Source organism: Myxine glutinosa, chromosome 5 (genome assembly GCF_964187855.1).
Source record: "Myxine glutinosa chromosome 5, kmMyxGlut1.1, whole genome shotgun sequence".
Lineage (NCBI taxonomy): Eukaryota > Metazoa > Chordata > Myxini > Myxiniformes > Myxinidae > Myxine > Myxine glutinosa.
Window position 1 is genome coordinate 89,490,881 of NC_136265.1, and position 19,623 is coordinate 89,510,503.

The 19,623-nt window shown below is 43.1% G+C and overlaps 1 protein-coding gene across 2 annotated transcripts in view; it reads left to right on the forward strand.

The window, feature by feature from the left end:
- Window positions 1–14,626, forward strand: part of LOC137428085 (uncharacterized) — a 37,959-nt gene extending 23,333 nt beyond the window's left edge. For both annotated transcript variants that reach the window (XM_078778356.1, XM_078778355.1), the window contains one exon: window positions 13,208–14,626. In XM_078778356.1, the coding sequence (XP_078634482.1) occupies window positions 13,208–14,397 (1,190 nt within the window). In that variant the 3' untranslated portion in view covers window positions 14,398–14,626. The remainder of the gene's footprint in view (window positions 1–13,207) is intronic.
- The last annotated feature ends 4,997 nt before the right edge of the window (window positions 14,627–19,623 follow it).

The window sequence follows — 19,623 nt, forward strand, 5'->3', positions numbered from 1 at the left end:
TTTTACATGTTTATATATGATCTTGGCTCATGGAAAGTGAGGTGACAGAGTAAAAAAAGGCAACAAATTAATCGTCGGGCAGTGAGGTCACAGTTGGACAGAAGCAAGGAAGGAGGAACAGCAAGAGGAGAGAGAATTGGAGGAAACTGTCAACTGATAATAACAGTGTTTTGTTGGGTTGTGGTTCATGTGTCCAGATAATATTTTAGGTGGGGAAGTGGATGGCATGAGATATTGGTAAACTTTGCAGCCTTGGTGGAAAGAGTGCAATTCAGCTATATTTGGCCTCGTGTGATCACTTTTTGGAAACACACACACACACACACACAGTAACCTCATCACCAAACAAGGACATGGATACACCCTTACAACCAACAGAAGAACGTCCAAAGAAATAGAGAAAAGTGACGCGTCTACTGTAAATTAATGATTTAATCCTCTTCACAGCAAATAATGGAATATTGACAGGACAACTAAAAATAGTAAAACGGTTTTCCAAGGACATTCAAATGGAATTTGGACTCTATAAGTGTGCCAAGTGCACATTTGTGCAAGGTAAACCAACAAAAACAGACATAAAAATGGACCTTGACACAACAATACAGAAGGTAGAAAACGAAGCATCATACAAATACCTCAGAGTACTAGAGGTCCACCAAGTACGTCAAACAAGTGCACAAAAGTTTCTGAATAATCCTCTCCAAGAAGTTCTGTCACTCAAGTTTTTGGGTCTCACTATTTGCCATGATCTTTCCTGGGAAAACTACATTTCAAATCTGGCCTCCAAAGCCAGTCGCCGACTGGGCATCCTCCGTCATGCGAAGTCCTTCCTTGGCACACCTGAGCTCCTCACCACATACAAGGCTTTCATCCGCAGCTCTATGGAATACTGCTCTCCCCTCTGGTCTGGTGCTCCTGCCTCACACCTAGCTCGTCTTCATGCTGTTGAAACCAAAGCGTTCAGAATCATTGGAATCTCCCGCGATGAAGCTAACTCCAAGGGCCTTTCACTCACTCACCGCAGGCAGGTTGGTGGTCTTTCCGTCTTCTGCCGACTCCTCTCTGGCCTTGCCCCCCCAGCTCTCTCTGGGCTCTGTCCCCCAAATATTCCTACAGGTCGCACAAGATCTGCCTGCAACCCTCTTATGGTTAAACTGCCAAAATCGAGACTTTCTGCTCACCTTCACTCCTTCATTCCTCTTTTCTCCCGCCTCTGGAACAAACTCCCTCACTCTCTTCAATCCCACTCCACCCTCCAGGTCTTTAAAACAGCTGTTCACCACCATCTCTTATCCTCCCCCATCCAAAACCTTGATCTTTTCTACCCCCGCTAATTTCGGTCCCCTTCTGTTTTATACCTATCCCCCCCCCCCCCGTACCTCTCCACCCCCCTTCCCACGCCTCCTCCCCCCAAGCCCTCTCCCTTCCACACATCTCCCTGCTCTCGGATGTTGTGTTCGTGTGCTTCCCCTTCTCTCCCCATCTTGTCTTCCGCTCCCTCTTTTTGTATATTTTGTTTGTCTGGTTGATTTGTTTGTGAAATAAATGTTAGCTCTTTCACGAGCCTCGATTCAGTATACAAAAAAACAAAACAAAAAAAAACAATCACCAAAGAATACTTGCATAGAACGAGGCTGATCCTGAAAACGTGTGTCTCCCCAAGTAACAAAACGAAAGCCATAAAACAGCTCGCAGTACCTGTATTCCAATAGAGCTGCAGAATAATAAACTAGCCCCAATCAGACATCAATTAGTTAGACATCAAAACAAGAAAACTCCTTCCCATCCACAAAATGTTTCACAAAAACCGGTGCTTCCTGAGAATGTCGGGAGGTACAAAAAATAATTGGACAGAGTGGGGCTTGGCCAAGAAGGCTCATTGGAATGGCTAATAATTATAGGTCGGCTCAACTGGGATGGAGAACAAATCATAATAAATGCCAAAGATTTGAAAAAACGTTTCATAACTTCCACATAGAAAGCCACATTAACAGTAGCACCTTTGTGAAGAAATTCTTTGTGAACCATTCCTTCCACGTCGAACAATGCAATCGGCATGACCTTCACTTGCGATCTCGACTGGTGCTCCTTTTTAAGGTCTCGGTGACGCAGGTGTCTTCACTGGGAGGTCTGTGCTTTCATTTCCCGATCAAACCCATAAACCCACGACTCGTCACCCTTTATCACCTGGTGTAAGAATGTTAGATCTGAAACGCATCGATCAAACAAGTTGGATGTATTATTGTTGCACATATGGGACCACACATAATATTGACTGGATTAGGAATGCAATCATACTCCTGTAAAAACCATGAAACGTCACGAAATGTGACTTGTTGTGAGATGTTTTGTCTCAGTAAAAGTAAGCTGAGATATAAGAAACCTTGTGTGTGACTTGGGATACCTGGTGTATTCAAAGGGTTCATCCTAAGTTATTAAAAAGTTAGGCTCATACCAAAGGGTCTTGACAGTCTAATGGAGTCTTAAGGGTATAATGGGATCTTAATGGGTCTAATGGGGTTTAAGGGTCTTTTTCAATATAAGGTCTCGGCTCGGAGAAGAGCTACGACATAGAACAGATCAGGACACAACATAACAAAGGGAACAGCAGGAGAAATGGGGAACACTAATATCAGGGTGGATGGAGAAGGTAGACTGAGAAGGACATACAAGGGATGCAGGTAACGATGAGGTGTAGGGGAAGAACACAAGGCGTGGATACTTTAGCAAAATTTTGAGATGGGTGTGGGTGATTTAACGGGTGTAGAAAAGATCATGGCTTTTGAAAGGGGATGACCTAAGATGGTGGTGGACAGCTGTTTTGAAGGCCTGGAAGAAAGAATTGGATGGAAGAGAGTGTGGAAGGTGGTACCACAGGTGGGAAAGCAGAGGAATAAATGAGTGGAGGTGAGCAGTGGTTTGGGATTTGGACAGTTTCACATGAACGGGGTCGTTTCACAACATAATATGAATCACACTATGTAAGAGTCATTGCACTTTTTTAAGGCGTAGCCCATAGGGCAATGCTGTCTGGAACACCGTTTATCTGTTCGTCTGATGTATGTATGTAAGTATGTGTGTATGCATATATGTCCCTCACAAACGTCCACCAATCAGAGCTGAGGATCTGGTCCCATAACAGAAGGACAGCGTTTAGTAACCATTACAGTTGCATATTTTACGTAAAAGGAAATATTAATGACCTGTGGAGCGTTGTGGGTGTCGTAAGGTAGGTATGAGGTTTCAGAAATTCCTCCATACAATTATGATTTTTTAATGTGATCGACACGGACCTTGCTCCCGAATCCAGAAGTGAACAGATGATGATGGTTCACTGGTTTGATAATATCTCAATACAATCGTTATTTCACATTATATTTTGATATACTAATACGATATTATTATTTTGTGATTGGAATGATGGATGATGCTGTTTGGAATGAAATTTTATTGAGTTTAAAGCAGAATGAGGAAATGACGGAAGGGTTTCCATCTGTGACGATTCCCCATTTGCAGTTTTGCCACTGACTGGATATAGCAACATTCAGACTGGGTACGTTTTTGTCCAAATCCTTCACGAACCTGCTGTCAATGCCAAAATGTAATTGTTTTGTTACATTACTTTCCAACTGGTATCTTTACCCAGGTCCTCTTCAACTTTAACTTTATCCTCTTCAACTAAAGTATCAAACAGGCCCGGCTACGCCGCTGTTAGAATATCAGGCTTGTTTTTATCCATCTTGCCAGGAATTGCAGTGATTTGAAAATAAAAACAAATAAACAAAGTAATAAGTATGCAGGTAAGGGAACAAACAAGCCAAATAAGTAAACAGATATGATGATGATATCCTGCACTCAGTCACTTCGTTCAATTGTTTCTGCAGATCTCGTCAGCTGCGCGACATCTGCATGCTGCAGTACAAAGCAGTCTTGTTTTCTTGCATTTGCAGTGGGCATTGTGCATAGTTTGATACAGCTGTAGCTGATGAGTTCTCTGGACTCTGGTACTGAGAGGGCAGGGACATGAGGATAAGGCCAAATGCCCTGCCACCCAGTCTCCATCCCATGGTCTCACGAGGGGCAGCAAGCGGGGGCTGTACATGAGCTTGTTGCCAGACTGCTGCTTGGTAGTGTGCTCGTTTTATGTGGAATGACAGAGCGTCAATTGTTTGAGGAAGGATTTCTGGCCAAACAGCTTGACCTTGACCAAATTGACTGTGAGCTTCTTGACCAAACATGACCAATCGAACCCACCTGGTGTTGTTTAACGACACAACAGGAGCTCAAACTCAAGACCCTAAGATCTTAAACCAGCCATATTAACCATTAAGCCAACATGAGGCATTATAATAATGCTACATAATAATAATTATAATGGTACATAATGACAATGATAATGGAACATAATGGCAATGATGCATCATAATAATGATAATGGTACATAATAACAATTCTGATGATAATTATAATGACAATGGTAATGGTGCATAATGTTGATGATAATAGTACATCATGATGATGACAATGATAATAGTAAATCATGATGATGATGATAATAATGATAATAATACATCATAATGATGATAATGATATTACTACATCATGATGATTATAATAATGATAATGATAATAGTATATGATTATGATGATAATGATAATAGTAAATCATGATGATTATAATCATAATGATAATAATACATGATAATAATGATATTACTACATCATGATGAGTGCCGGCTTAGGATCATAGGATCCTGGGTTCAAATCATGGTCGATCGCTGAATTAACGCCAGAGGGGTTGACTCAGCCTGTCATCCTTCCGAGGTCGGCAAATTGAGTACCAGCTTGCTGGGATGAATGATCCCCGAATGATCCCCGATTGTGTACCCCGATTTAGAATAGGTACACCGTATCCCTGCGCATCGTAAGAGCGTGACCAAGGGTTGGCGTCAGGAAGGGCATCCGGCCATAAAAACATTGCCTCAAACAGGGAACCATGAATGTCATGGGGCCCGCAAGGCTAACCCCCGCTCTAGCGGGGAAAATGGCCTTAAAACGATCATTCATTCATTCATTCATGATGATTATAATAATGATAATTGTACAATGTGATGATAATAATTATAATGGTACCTATTGATAAAGATAATAATGATACATAGTCATCATGATAATAACGATGATTGTCCTGAATGATAATGATAATAGTGCATCATGACAATGGCACATAATGATAACAATGATAAATGGTAATAATAATGATGATGATGATGGCCAATAATTACAATGATGATTGCACATAATAGGATAATGTTATTAATGGTAATTATTATGATAATTATGATAATAATGATAACAATGAAATATGGATTAAGACCCTGCAGACAGATGTGATAATGGGCCTGTCAAAACCCTTCCAAAAGATATATATCTATCTGTATATATATATATATATATATATATATACATATATATATATATATATATATATATACAGTCATCCCTCGCTATATCGCGGTTCACTTTTCGCGGATTCGGTACATCGCGGTTTTTTCTCGCTAGTATATGTAAAATTATATCGCGGATTTTTCGCTATATCGCGGGATTTTGCGGTATAAATGTATTTTTATATACTATTATTTTAAATATTTTTGTGGTAAAATAAGCATTTTCTAGCCTAAAAAATTAAAAAACGTAAAGAAATAAGAAAAATACAGTATTTAAAACATATTACAAGAAATAAAATACTGTACATAGTGTACAGTAGAAGGGTAGACAAAGAGTCGTGCGTATGGAAAACGCCAGTACATTCATCATCGTCATCACCTTCATCGTCATCAGTACTGCACAGCTAATTCATCATCATCTTCATCACGCAAGTTGTAGTATTGAAGAGCCGGGGCTCTTGCTTGATACGGACGAAATGACGGGCAAGACACAAACTCGTCCGAGAAGATATTTATTCTCAAAACCAACTCGGGAACACTGAAAAGCCCATTTATCGGGCTGCATTATAAAGCACAACCAGAAACCGAAAGCCACGCCTCTCAAGCGTGGCGTGCTTCGGTGAATCGGTGGTCACGTGATCAACAGGTGTAGCTGATTATACCCGCAAAGCGCGGCACGCTTTAGCGGTCACGTGACCAGCCACTCTCGCGCCGGGAATCCCCGCCGGTGACGTCACCGGCTGGAGCAAGGAGATTCTGATGCTGGTCTTGCTTGGGGAACCCATGGGTAGCTACAGTATCTTCAATGGTGAGTACCCATTAGAATTTTATATGTTGTTAAAATTACGTATGTTTAAGAGTGTAAAAAGTGTTTAAGAGTATAGGAAGTGTTTATAAGAGTATGGGAAAGGTTAATAAGAGTGTGGGGAGTTCATAATGCTTTAAAATATATATAAAAAAAAAATAAAAAATATGGTCGCTACTTCGCGGATTTTCGTTTATCGCGGGGGGTTCTGGAACGTAACCCCCGCGATAAACGAGGGTTCACTGTATATATATATTGTAACGGATTTGGGAAACCGTGCACTTTGTGTAATTTATTGTAAATATACCCCCTTTGTGTAATGTAATGATTCGTGTAAATACCTCCATTCGTTGTTGTAAGATCAAAGGTCGTCCCCTAGTTAGTCCATCGCACCACGTAGCAAATCGTAGGACGTCTCCATAGTTATATCGTTATTCTGTGTTTCAGTTAAGGCCATGTGTCCAATAGTCGATCTTGCGTTGCATCAAATCAAATAAGATAGAGCCCCTTTTCCATAGCGTTTGCCTCCATTACCAACTGCATTCGCCGCCATTGCCCATGTGCTCCAACTCGGAGAAGAAGGGCGTGGCCCGCCCATCATCATCAAGAGGTGGAGCCAGGAAGCCCTTACGACCAACCAGGAATCGGTGGGCATGGCTTGGTAGGGCGTGGCTATATAACCCGTCACGGGAAGCCCCCACCGCCAGATGAGCGAGGGGGCCAGATGAGAGAGAGTTCTGAGGAGTCCTGTGGAGAGGTGAGCTGAGCTGGAGTTTTGAGGGAAGTGCTTGCGCAAGTGGCGGTTCTGCTGAGAGAGCTTCGGAGACGCATGAGAAAGAGAGCGCAGGAGGCAGAGGATGCCTGAGAAAGCTGCCGGTGTGAAGCCGAATACGTCGAGCTGCCGCCCTGCTCGCTTCCAGCCCGGAGCGGACCTGTTTGCTGTGCCCTGCCAAACCTTCCAGCCCTGTGGTCCCACCTTCTCATCCCTCCAGTCATTCCTGCCTACAATTCCCCATTCGTGTGAGTCTGCCCGTCGTCTGTCCTTTGTGTTGTCTGGGGTATAAGTTAGCCTGTTTAAGTTAAGGAATTGCCCTGTGTATCTGCTTTTTCCTCTTCCCTGTAAATTACTTTGTTCTCCTTTTCTTCTTTGGGTTTGTGTAAATAATAATAAATATCTGTTATTTCTTACCTTTGGTTCCTTCTTTCTCATCCGATCGCTTTAGTGATTTCTCCATTGAGTTCCTGTGGTGCGATTTCGGCCAACGCTTATGAATCGGGTTAGTCTTAATGGCTCGAACTCCGGGTTGCTAAAACCGCTCGGCAACTAGTCCATCTAAAACCGTGGTTCAAGCAGAAGTTATTCCCTCGTTTCCAGCTGGCGGTAGTAATTAGGTACGTAGCGAACCCCTAGGCCTAACAAACCCTACCTACCGTCGGTCCGGCAAGGACGTTGTAGCTTCGAGGACTCACGTCGGTCAGTAACAGACAAGGGGATCAACCCCCCCTTGGTAAGGGGAAAAGGCCGACGTTGAGATCCGTAACAATATATATATATATGTATGTATGTATACATACACAGTGCATTCAGAAAGTATTCAGACCCCTTCACTTTTTTCACATTTTGTTATGTTGCAGCCTTATGCTGAAATCGTTTATATTCATTTTTTCAATCTACACTCAATACCCCATAATGACAAAGAAAACAGGATTTTAGAAAGTTTTGCAAGTTTATTAAAAAGTAAAAACTGAAATATCACATTTACATAAGTATTCATACCCTTTGCTATGGCACTTGAAATTTAGCTCAGGTGCCTCCCATTTCTCTTGATCATCTTTGAGAGATGTTTCTACACCTTGATTGGAGTCCACCTGTGGTAAATTCAATTGATTGGACATGATTTGGAAAGGCACGCACCCCTCTATGGCACGCACCCCTCTATATAAGGTCTCGGAGCTGACAATGCATATCAGAGCAAAAACCAAGCCATGAGGTCGAAGGAACTGTCTGCAGAGCTCAGAGACAGGATTGTGTCGAGGCACAGATATGGGGAAGCCTACAAAAAAATTTCTGCTGCATTGAAGGTTCCCAAGAGCACAGTGGCCTCCATCTATCTATAATTCCAGTAATCTCTGTATGTCTGTGTGTATGTCTGTGTGTCTGTGACCGCTGTTTCTCGACAACCACGGGTCCGATATACTTTAAACTTGCCAGGTATATTGCTGGGGACCTGAGGATGTGCCTTTTCAAGGTTTCATATTAATCGGAGAAGTAGTTACCGAGCTATGTCCAAAAAACGATTCAACCAATCAGAGAGCAGCGAGCTATCACGTGTGCCGAACGTGCCGAACAGACTCTGCCTCGGACGGCACATTTGAGAGCGTATTCATTTATTTCACGTTGGCAAACTATGTTGGCGTTAAACTATGTTTTAAAACTAATTAAAACTAATTTGCGATTCATCGTAACTGCGATATGCGACCTTCCGGACAGTCAAATGAGGACGTCACTTCCGGACTTACGGATAGTCATAGTGACGACGTACTGATGCTGAACGTGGCGAGCAGACGCTGTAAGGTACGATCGATTGTAGTACACGTTTATAATAACTCTGCCGATACAGGCCCGATTAACTGCAGCGCCATCCGAGCTGCGGCGTCGGGACGATACATTCATTGTACGGTCACATCACGCACTTACGGGCACGCCCATGGGCCCATGGGCACGCCCAGACATTTTTTTTTTTTTTTTTGGCAAGGAACGGGCACCCACGTACGGGCACGTCCTAGTAATTCTTAAATGGAAGAAGTTTGGAACAACCAGGACTCTTCCGAGAGCTGTGTGCCCGGCCAAACTGAGCAATCGGGGGAGAAGGGCCTTGGTAAGAGAGGTGACCAAGAACCTGATGGTCACTCTGGCTGAGCTCCAGAGATCCTGTGTGGAGTTGGGAGAAACTTCCAGAAGGACAACCATCACTGCAACACCACCGATCTGGGCTTTATGGCAGAGTGGCCAGATGGAAGCCTCTCCTCGGTGAAAGACACATGAAAGCCCACAGAATGTCAGTCTGAGAGTCCTTTAGGTGCTTTTTTGCAAACTCCAAGTGGGAAAATGCGTTATCAGTCGGTGGCTACTCCAAAGGAGTTGGGCTATTGCTCTGAAAAGAACACTTTGTGGCATACTGCCTTTTCTTTGAGCTCTTTTGAGTTCTGTCAGAACGATCTTTATACTACAACAGCTGAGAAAATATGTGTAAGATAAGAGCCCACTGTGTGAGAACTAAAAGATACAGTCGTGGCCAAAGATATTGGCACCCTTGCACTTTTTTCAAATAACTCACATTTTCTCTAAAAAGATGTTGAAATTGACAAAAGTATTTGGTCTCCTTAATGCTTTATTTCACTGTTAATATTACAGAACCTTTGTTTTTGATTCAGAACTTAATATACCCTTTTAAATCAGAAAATAAAAAGAAATGGTATTGACTCCCGAGACTTAATATTTGGTAGCACAGCCTATGGATAAAATAACTGCAGTCCAGCGCTTCCTACGGCCATGAATGAGCTTCCTACACCTCTCTTCTGGCAGTTTGGCTCACTCTTCTTGTGCAAACTGCTCCAGATCTCCCAGATTTGAAAGGCTCAGCCTTCTCCCAACTGCTGTTTTCAGATCTGCCCACAGGTGTTCAATGGGATTTAGATCTGCACTCATTGCTGGCCACTTCAGAACAGTCCAGCTATTTGTCTTGAACCATTCCTGGGTGCTTTTTGAATTGTGTTTAGGGTCATTGTCCTGCTGCAAGACCCATGACCTTTGACGGAGACCCAGCTTTCTGACACTGGGTTGAACATTGCGCTCCAAAATGCCTTGGTAATCTCCTGATTTCATGATGACATGCACACATTCAAGGCACCCAGTGGCAGAGGCAGCACAGCAACCCCAAAACATCACTGAACCTCCTCCATGTTTGACTGTAGGGAAAGTGTTCTCTTCTTTGAAGGCTTCATTTTGTTTTCTGTAAACATAGAGACGATATGCTTTGCCAAAAAGCTCTAATTTGGTCTCATCTGTCCACAGAACATTCTTCCAGAAGGATTTTGGCTTGTTCAGGTGAGTTTTGACAAACTCCAGTTTGGCTTTCTTAAATCTCTCTCAGCAGTGGGGTCCTCCTGGGATCTCCTACCATAAAACCCCCTTTCATTGAGTTGGCGACGGATGGTGCGAGTTGAAACTGTCGTACCTTGTGTCTGAAGGTCAGCTTGAATCTGTTTGGCAGTTGATCGATGTGCTTTCTCCACCTTTGGAACAATCCTTCGCTGCAATCTACGATGACGTTTTCTCTTGCGGTCACATCCAGGGAGTTTTGCTACATTGCCATGGGCCTTAAACTTCCTGATAACATTGCGTACGGTGGACACAGGAACATCAAGGTCTCTGGAAATGGACTGGTAGTCTTGAGATTATCCATGCTTGGCTACAATCTTGTGTTTGACCTCCTCAGACAATTCTCTGGTTTTCTTCATTTTCTCCATGCTCATTGTAGTACACACAGTGACACAAAACAGCAAAAATGACTCCTTTTCTCTGTTCAAACTGGTTGAATGAATGATTTTTATATTGCAGGCACCTTCAACTCACCACAGGTGAGTTCAGTTCCAAAGTCAAGGAGAATCACCTGCCTGAAATCTAATTCTTTCTAACAACTTCTAAAAGGTGCCAATAATATTGTCTGGGCCATTTTATGTAATGATTTCTGTGTGGAATAAACTAAGATTTAATAATTTTTTCAGGTTTTTTTTTGTTTTGTTCCACTGCAAACCAAAGAAATACATATGTGGACACCAAAATATTTTTTAATTTCAACAATTTTCTGGAAGAAATGGTGCATTCTTTGAAAAAGTGCAAGGGTGCCAATATTTTTGGGCATGACTGTATATGTATGCAGCATGGCTTGGCTTCGGTCATATGGTCTCTGGCCGTCCGAGTGCCTCAACCCCAACCAACACTGTGCCTCAACCTCAACCAACACTGTGTCTCTTCACAGTGCCTGTGAAGAGTAGGCGAGTTATCACCAGCATTTCACACTGAATTATTTCTCAGAAAGGCAAATCGCCAAGTGTAATCTTTTGTTTCTGTTAAAATTCCTCCAGAGGCAAGGACAAACCTTTTGGTGTAGTCTTTTATGTACTTATGTTTCTTTATGAATAAAGTGATCCAATTGGATATGTTATATTTTATTCATCTGTACGATGTTACATACTCTAGATTGTGTAGAAGAAACAAATCAATTCTTCAAGTTCCTTGAGCTTAAAACATTTATTACATGCGCATGGAAAAGTATTTTACAGTACAGCCCACTCAAAGGCAGCCCAGAGAATCTCTTACCCAAGGGTACAGTTCGTGCCCTCTTACACATTCTTGGTTTTTAGAGGAGGGAGGGAGCATTGAGGTCATGTGAATAGAGAATTGACGTCAGTGTGCCTCAATTCTTAGCCAATGACGAGTCCTCAACCAGTTACATTTTGAATAACAAGTTAGTTCCCAGATTACAGTATGTAAGCAATTCCAAGAGGCTGTGAGTGGTCCTTAGAGAAAAAAGGGCCTGTTTGCCATTATAAGAAAAGCAAAGAAAATATACAAACTTAGGAGCCAGTCAGCTAGTTGTTTTTTCTCCTTCCTGGGGAAAAGGCATGATTTAATTCATTATCAAAACCAGCTGACCGCCCATTGAGTATATATTTGATATCATTGCTTTAATACTCGATAGTTATTTCACTCTATCGATGATAAGATAAGTTAATATTCGATAGATGATAAGTATTTAACTGAGTTTACATATTGTCGTATCGACCCTGTAGTGAAGACCTCAGGGCGATGGATGACCAAACGAGCTTTAACTCCGAGGAGTATACCCAAAAATATGGCGGTGTTATCCCTTTGGCACACGCGAGAAGGTGTGAGGCCTTATCTTATCGGACACACACGCAGGGGTTATCCGATCCCCACGGACACAGAAACGAATATACAGGCATGACAAAGAAATGCAAGAAATAATGGGTTTAATGAAGATAAATGCAAGAGTAATAAAAACGAAATAAATGGTGAGGTAAAACTAAATTCTAACTGAGACCCTCCATACGGACACAGAGACACGATGAGGGAAGACAAATAAAAGAAAATGTGTTTGTGTGGTGTGCAGTCGCGCCCGTAGCAGCCACCGACCCGAGGAGCGGCAGCCGAAATCCCACCTCCTCCAAATCCACCGGGCTCCTACCACTCACCTCGCTAGCGCGTACCGCTCAAAGCGCAGCCGCCTCTGCCGAACGCACAGGGAGAGCGTTATAAAACGTCCACTATCAAAGCCAGGACCAAGAGAGCGAGCCAAACTGTGACCGCCTGCCACGAAGCCCAGGACAGAGAGAGAAACAGAACAATGGCAAGACGCGTCCCTTTCCGCTCCAGCGCTTGAATGTTCGACGATGATGTCACACCCTAACCAATCACCTAGCGCGATCCAATCACCCCATCGTTCCTAAACCAATCCTCATTTGGAGCGTAACCTCATTGCCATTCTTGACCGCCCATTGACAATGTTCGGGGGCGGGGCTCCCTGGCTGATCGGCCAATGTGCTGGGTTTCTGTCGGGCATGTCGGTGTGGTTGTGGCAATGTGCCGATTGCATGGCTGGACGAGTGACTTCTATATGCACAAAGGGAAAAATCACAGGGGCAATTGCACACTGGGGATTATTCTTAAGCCCTACCTAATTAGCATCTTGGGGAAAACCCAAATGTTTGCATAGTACTGTATATTTACATCAATAATATATATTTTTCTTTTTTTGCAATGGAACAAATACATATGTACATGTTTGCGTATGTTTGTCAGAATGGTACCACAAGTATTGAACAAAATAAGATTTCTTTTTTTACAGGTCATGTGATATTGTATTTACAGGTGGATCCATTGAATCTACAAGGGAGACTGCAGCTGCTTTTATGAACAGCGTAGGCACAGGCCCGCAAGACTCGCCAACTGAAACAAACAAGAGGACTTTTTACAAACACAACAAAATGAATAATGAATTGTTTGCACGTAATAATTTACAACAAGCTCACAAAGGAAAGAAAGATGAACGCCTATACAAATGCACAAGTTGCGGAAAATCATTCATTCATTCATCCAGCTTTACATCACACCTGCGAAAACACAATGGTGAGCGCACATATGAATGCAAAAGTTGTGGAAAGTCTTTTAATCAGTCATGCACCCTTGAAACACACATCATAATTCACAATGATGAACGCCCATACAAATGCAGAAGTTGTGGAAAATCTTTTAATCACTCATCCAACCATAAATCACACATGAGAATTCACAATGATGGGCGCCCACACAAATGCACAAGTTGTGGAAAATCTTTTAATCTGCAATCCACCCTTAAATCACACATGAGGATTCACAATGGTGAACGCCCATACAAATGCACAAGTTGTGGAAAATCTTTTAATCGGCCATCCCACCTTAAATCACACATGACAATTCATGATGATGAACACCCATACAAATGCGCAAGTTGTGGAAAATCTTTTAATCAGCGATCCACCCTTAAAATACACATGAGAGTTCACAATGATGAACACCCATACAAATGCACAAGTTGTGGAAAATCTTTTAATCATTCATCCAACCTTACAAGGCACATGAGAATTCACAATGATGAACGCCCATACAAATGCACAATTTGTGGAAAGTCTTTCAATTGGCCATCCAGCATGAAAACACACATGAGAATTCACAATGGTGAACGCCCATACAAATGCACAAGTTGTGGAAAATCTTTCAATCAATCATCCAACCTTAAAACACACATGAGAATTCACAATGGTGAACGCCCACACAAATGCACAAGTTGTGCAAAAAATTTTAATCACTCGGCCAACCTTAAAATACACATGAGAATTCACAATGATGAACACCCATACAAATGCACAAGTTGTGGAAAATCTTTTAATCACTCATCCAACCTTACAAGGCACATGAGAACTCACAATGATGAATGCCCATACAAATGCACAATTTGTGGAAAATCTTTTAATCATTCATCCCCCCTCAAAAAACACAGGACAATTCACAACATAGAATGACCATACAAATGCACAGTTTGAAGAGAATCATTTAATCGGTCATGCCACCTGAAAAAACATGTGGAAAAATCACAATGGGGGAACAAAAGAGATTACCAACAAAGACAATGTTCATGCAAATGCAAAATTTGTCGAAAATCCTTCATTAAATTATGTGAGCTCATGAAAGGCTTTTTATTTTACCTTTTAATACGTAGTCGAGGCTCGTGGAAGAGACAGACGCAGATTCAGACAAACAATGGGTGTGGGGAGGAATGAGAGGCAGGAGAGCATCCATTGGGTGGTATTGAAGCTTAAATCTCTACTCTATTAAGATGACTGACAGACAGAGAATATCACTTTCTTGTGAACGTCTTAATCAATACTTGCTTTTACAAACTCAGAGTTTACACCAGATACATTTCATTACACAGCACACAAGATGTCCAGCAAGATTCTCCCTAAATCTCTCGCAGAGTTCCATTATATAAAGCACAAATCCTTTGATGTTTCCAGGGAGGAGCTGAAGGTCATCAAGGGGCTACCAGAGGTCAGACTCGCTGGCACCTCATGAAGCTGTTTCTTTTCATGAAGCCACCAGAATGTTTGTCGGAGTCAGACTAATCACATAAGGTAAAGAAAGGTCATTGTTCAAAACGGAGGGAGACGACCCTGAAGCATTTGCATCTGGTTTCAATTTTAGATAAAATCTCCGAAAAGGCTGGTATTTGCACCAGCTCATCGATCATTGTAGGCTCCTCATGATCTTAATTTCCAACACAACACAGATTACATGCTCCATAATCCGAATGTAACCACGTTCAAAGTATCATCCTCATTTCGTCATACAAAATTATTATAAAAGACTAAGTAATTACACAAACGCCATCCATGTTTCTGTGATATACTGCTGTAGACAAAGTTTAGAACAAAGCAATTTCGGTGTAAATGAAAACTCACTTACATGGACATTTTCAAATACTCAATCATACAGAAGTCCTGAAGGACTCTACAGTGGACAAGATGGATACAGAAGGGAGATAATTTATGAATCAGGAACAGACTGGGTCCAGAACACAATTTGGAGAAAATCTTTCAATCATTTGAAAAAATCCACCTGGAATACCAGGTGGAAATTTACTTGAGAAGTCACACGAGACAATGTCCACACTGATGCCCAATTTGAAAAAAGTCTCAATCATCCTGCCTTATAACGCATGAGCACATCACTTGGAGGATGATTGTGTCTCCTGCCTATAGTGACACACCCACTCACACACCTGTGGCCAATGACATTTTTACTGAGTAGACTGACACAGGCAATTCTGACAACTTCTCAAATGCTCCCCTCCCCACTGAAAGTCTTCCTCCCGACCCCCCAAAGCCTTAAGCTCCCTTCCCAACTCTTTCCCATTTTTGCTCTCCCCTTCCCCCAACACCAGGTCGTCCCCCACCCCCCCCCCCCCCCACTTCCAACCCGAAGGCATAAATGTCCTCCCCACTTCAAGTCTTCAAACCCCTCCCCACCACAACTCCTCAATCCCCCCCTTCCAAATCTGTCCAATCTTTATTCTCTCCTCTCCTCTCCCCTCCCCTCTTCTCATTCTACTCCCACTAATAAAAGCAAAATGGGGAATCCCAAATCGAACACAACGGAATATTTAACACATTCCGCTCCTTCATCATGCTATCACCAACTTCACAGAAATCCGTCCCAGTCACCTGTCCAACTAGTGGGGGGGGGGGGCTATGTACTCAATTTCAAGTTCGTGTGCAGTTCATGTTAATTTTGGGCAACCACTATAAATGTATTCTACTGGGTCCTACTAATCGGAAAAATGATGTCGCCTTTTTTTTCTGTTGACCTTTAGTGACCTTGACTCAAGTTCAAAGTTCAAACGTCATTACAGTGACCATACTTCATTCATACTTCTGCCTTTGCAGAAGCCTAGCTTTTACAAGGACACAGGGATTGTGAAATCTGTTTTTTACCGAGGCACAAACTCTAAGTGTATCCATTGGCACATTCCAAAGCCTTAACTGTTTGGCTGTAAAAACGAATTAAAAGCCATGTAAGGAAACATAGTGAAGTATACATTTAGATGTGAAGCCAATATTAATTAGATAAGTCAAAAGGCATAATTAAATACATGATCTCAATATATATATGTATATATATATGTATGTATATATATATATATGTATATATGTATATATGTATATATATATATATGTATGTATGTATATATGTATATATATATATATGTATGTATATATATATATGTATATATATATATATATGTATATATATATATATGTATGTATATATATATGTATATATATATATATATATATATATATACACATACTCAACGACATAACAGCGTGACGAGCGCTGTCCCGATCTCCTGTGGACTGAAGTCCTAGACCAAAGCGTCACCTCTGTCCCGGAGGCCTCAGCCCGGCCACTCTGTCAGCAGACAGAGATTTATTCTTTGGTCCCCATTGGCTAAACATCAAGCAGAGCCACCATTCCAGATTTCGGGCTTATTTACCACTTATGAAGTGGCCTTTTTTACGATGAAAAAAGGTTTAAAAAATCAAACATTTGAACAGCCTTGGACGTGCACCTTGACCCCATGGCCAAAGCACAACGTCTATCAAGGCTGTCCCAATAACATTACACATTCACCTCAACCACAAGGCTGAAGCACATGGTCATTCAAACACATGCATCATGCCCCCGAAGGGCCAGAATGCATGGTTATACAATTGGACCCCTCCTCCATAGGAGTGAGTCCCCATGACTTCAACACCATGCCATTCCGATGAGGGCTTATTAACTGTTATGAGGCCACAGCTAAGGCCTGCCTTTTTTACGATGAAAAAAGGTAAAAAGTCAAACATTTGAACAGCCTTGGACGTGCACCTTGACCCCATGGCCAAGGCACAACGTCAACAAGGCTGTCCCAATAACATTACACATGCGCCTCAACCCCAAGGCTGAAGCACATGGTCATTCAAACACATGCATCATGCCCCCGAAGGGCCACAATGCATGGTCATGCAATTGGGACCACTCCTCTCAATAGGAGTAAGACCCCATGATCCACTGACAGGGAAATTACTCCTGCCAGGTACGATTTGCATCTGTTATGAGGCCACAAATAAGGCCTGCCTTTTCTACAATGAAAAAAGGTAAAAAGTCAAACATTTGAACAGCCTTGGATGTGCACCTTGACCCCATGGCCAAGGCTCAACGTCAACAAGGCTGTCCCAATAACAATACACATGCGCCTCAACCCCAAGGCTGAAGCACATGGTCATTCAAACACATGCATCATGCCCCCGAAGGGCCACAATGCATGGTCATACAATTGGGACCACTCCTCTTAATAGGAGTAAGACCCCTTAATCCACTGACAGGGCATTACTCCTGCCAGGTCCGATTTGCATGCAGGTCTACCAGCGCTTTTAGGGCCTGCGCAAGGCCTGCCTTTTTTGCTTGTGAAAAAAGGTAAAAAGTCAAACATTTGAACAGCCTCGGACGTGCACCTTGACCCCATGGCCAAGGCACAACGTCAACAAGGCTGTCCCCATAACAATACACATGCGCCTCAACCCCAAGGGGTAAGCACATGGTCATTCAAACTCATGCATCATGCCCCCGAACGGCCACAATGCATGGTCATACAATTGGGACCACTCCTCTTAATAGGAGTAAGACCCCTTGATCCACCGACAGGACATTACTCCTGCCAGGTCCGATTTGCATGCAGGTCTACCAGCGCTTTTAGGGCCTGCACATGGCCTGCCTTTTTTGCTTGTGAAAAAAGGTAAAAAGTCAAACATTTGAACAGCCTCAGACGTGCACCTTGACCCCATGGCCAAGGCACAACGTCAACAAGGCTGTCCCCATAACAATACACATGCGCCTCGACCCCAAGAGGGAAGCACATGGTCATTCAAACTCATGCATCATGCCCCCGAAGGGCCACAATGCATGGTCATACAATTGGGACCACTCTTCTTAATAGGAGTAAGACCCCTTAATCCACCGACAGGGCATTGCTCCTGCCAGGTCCGATTTGCATGCAGGTCTACCAGCGCTTTTAGGGCCTGCGCAAGGCCTGCCTTTTTTGCTTGTGAAAAAAGGTAAAAAGTCAAACATTTGAACAGCCTCGGACGTGCACCTTGACCCCATGGCCAAGGCACAACGTCAACAAGGCTGTCCCCATAACAATACACATGCGCCTCAACCCCAAGGGGGAAGCACATGGTCATTCAAACGCATGCATCATGACCCCAAAGGGCCCCAATGCATGGTCATACAATTGGGACCACTCCTCTTAATAGGAGTATGACCCCTTAATCTACCAGCAGGGCATTACTCCTGCCAGGTCCGATTTGCATGCCGGTCTACTGCGTGTTTTGGGGCCACAGGAAAGGCCTGCCTTTTTTGCTTGTGAAAAAGGTAAAAAGTCAAACATTTGAACAGCCTTGGACGTGCACCTTGACCCCATGGCCAAGGCACAACGTCAACAAGGCTGTCCCAATAACATTACACATGCGCCTCAACCCCAAGGGGGAAGCACATGGTCATTCAAACGCATGCATCATGCCCCCGAAGGGCCACAATGCATGGTCATACAATTGGGACCACTCCTCTTAATAGGAGTAAGACCCCTTAATCCACCAGCAGGGCATTACTCCTGCCAGGTCCGATTTGCATGCAGGTCTACCTGTTTTGGGGCCACAGGGAAGGCTTGCCTTTTTTGCTTGTGAAAAAAGGTAAAAAGTCAAACATTTGAACAGCCTCGGACGTGCACCTTGACCCCATGGCCAAGGCACGTCAACAAGGCTGTCCCCATAACAATACACATGCGCCTCAACCCCAAGGGGGAAGCACATGGTCATTCAAACTCATGCATCATGCCCCCGAAGGGCCACAATGCATGGTCATACAATTGGGACCACTCCTCTTAATAGGAGTAAGACCCCTTGATCCACCGACAGGGCATTACTCCTGCCAGGTCCGATTTGCATGCAGGTCTACCAGCCCTCGTCAGGACGGCATACTGCAAAAAATCTAACCAATGAGGACCAAACTCGTCTATTAAGTTGATCGAGGCACCTCCTAGCTTTAATGGTGAGCACCAGCCACGGATTATGTCTCACACGGTAAAAACCGCATAACCCGCAAGGAACCAACAGCCTGTCTGCCACACAGACCTTCGTTCCCGCCAG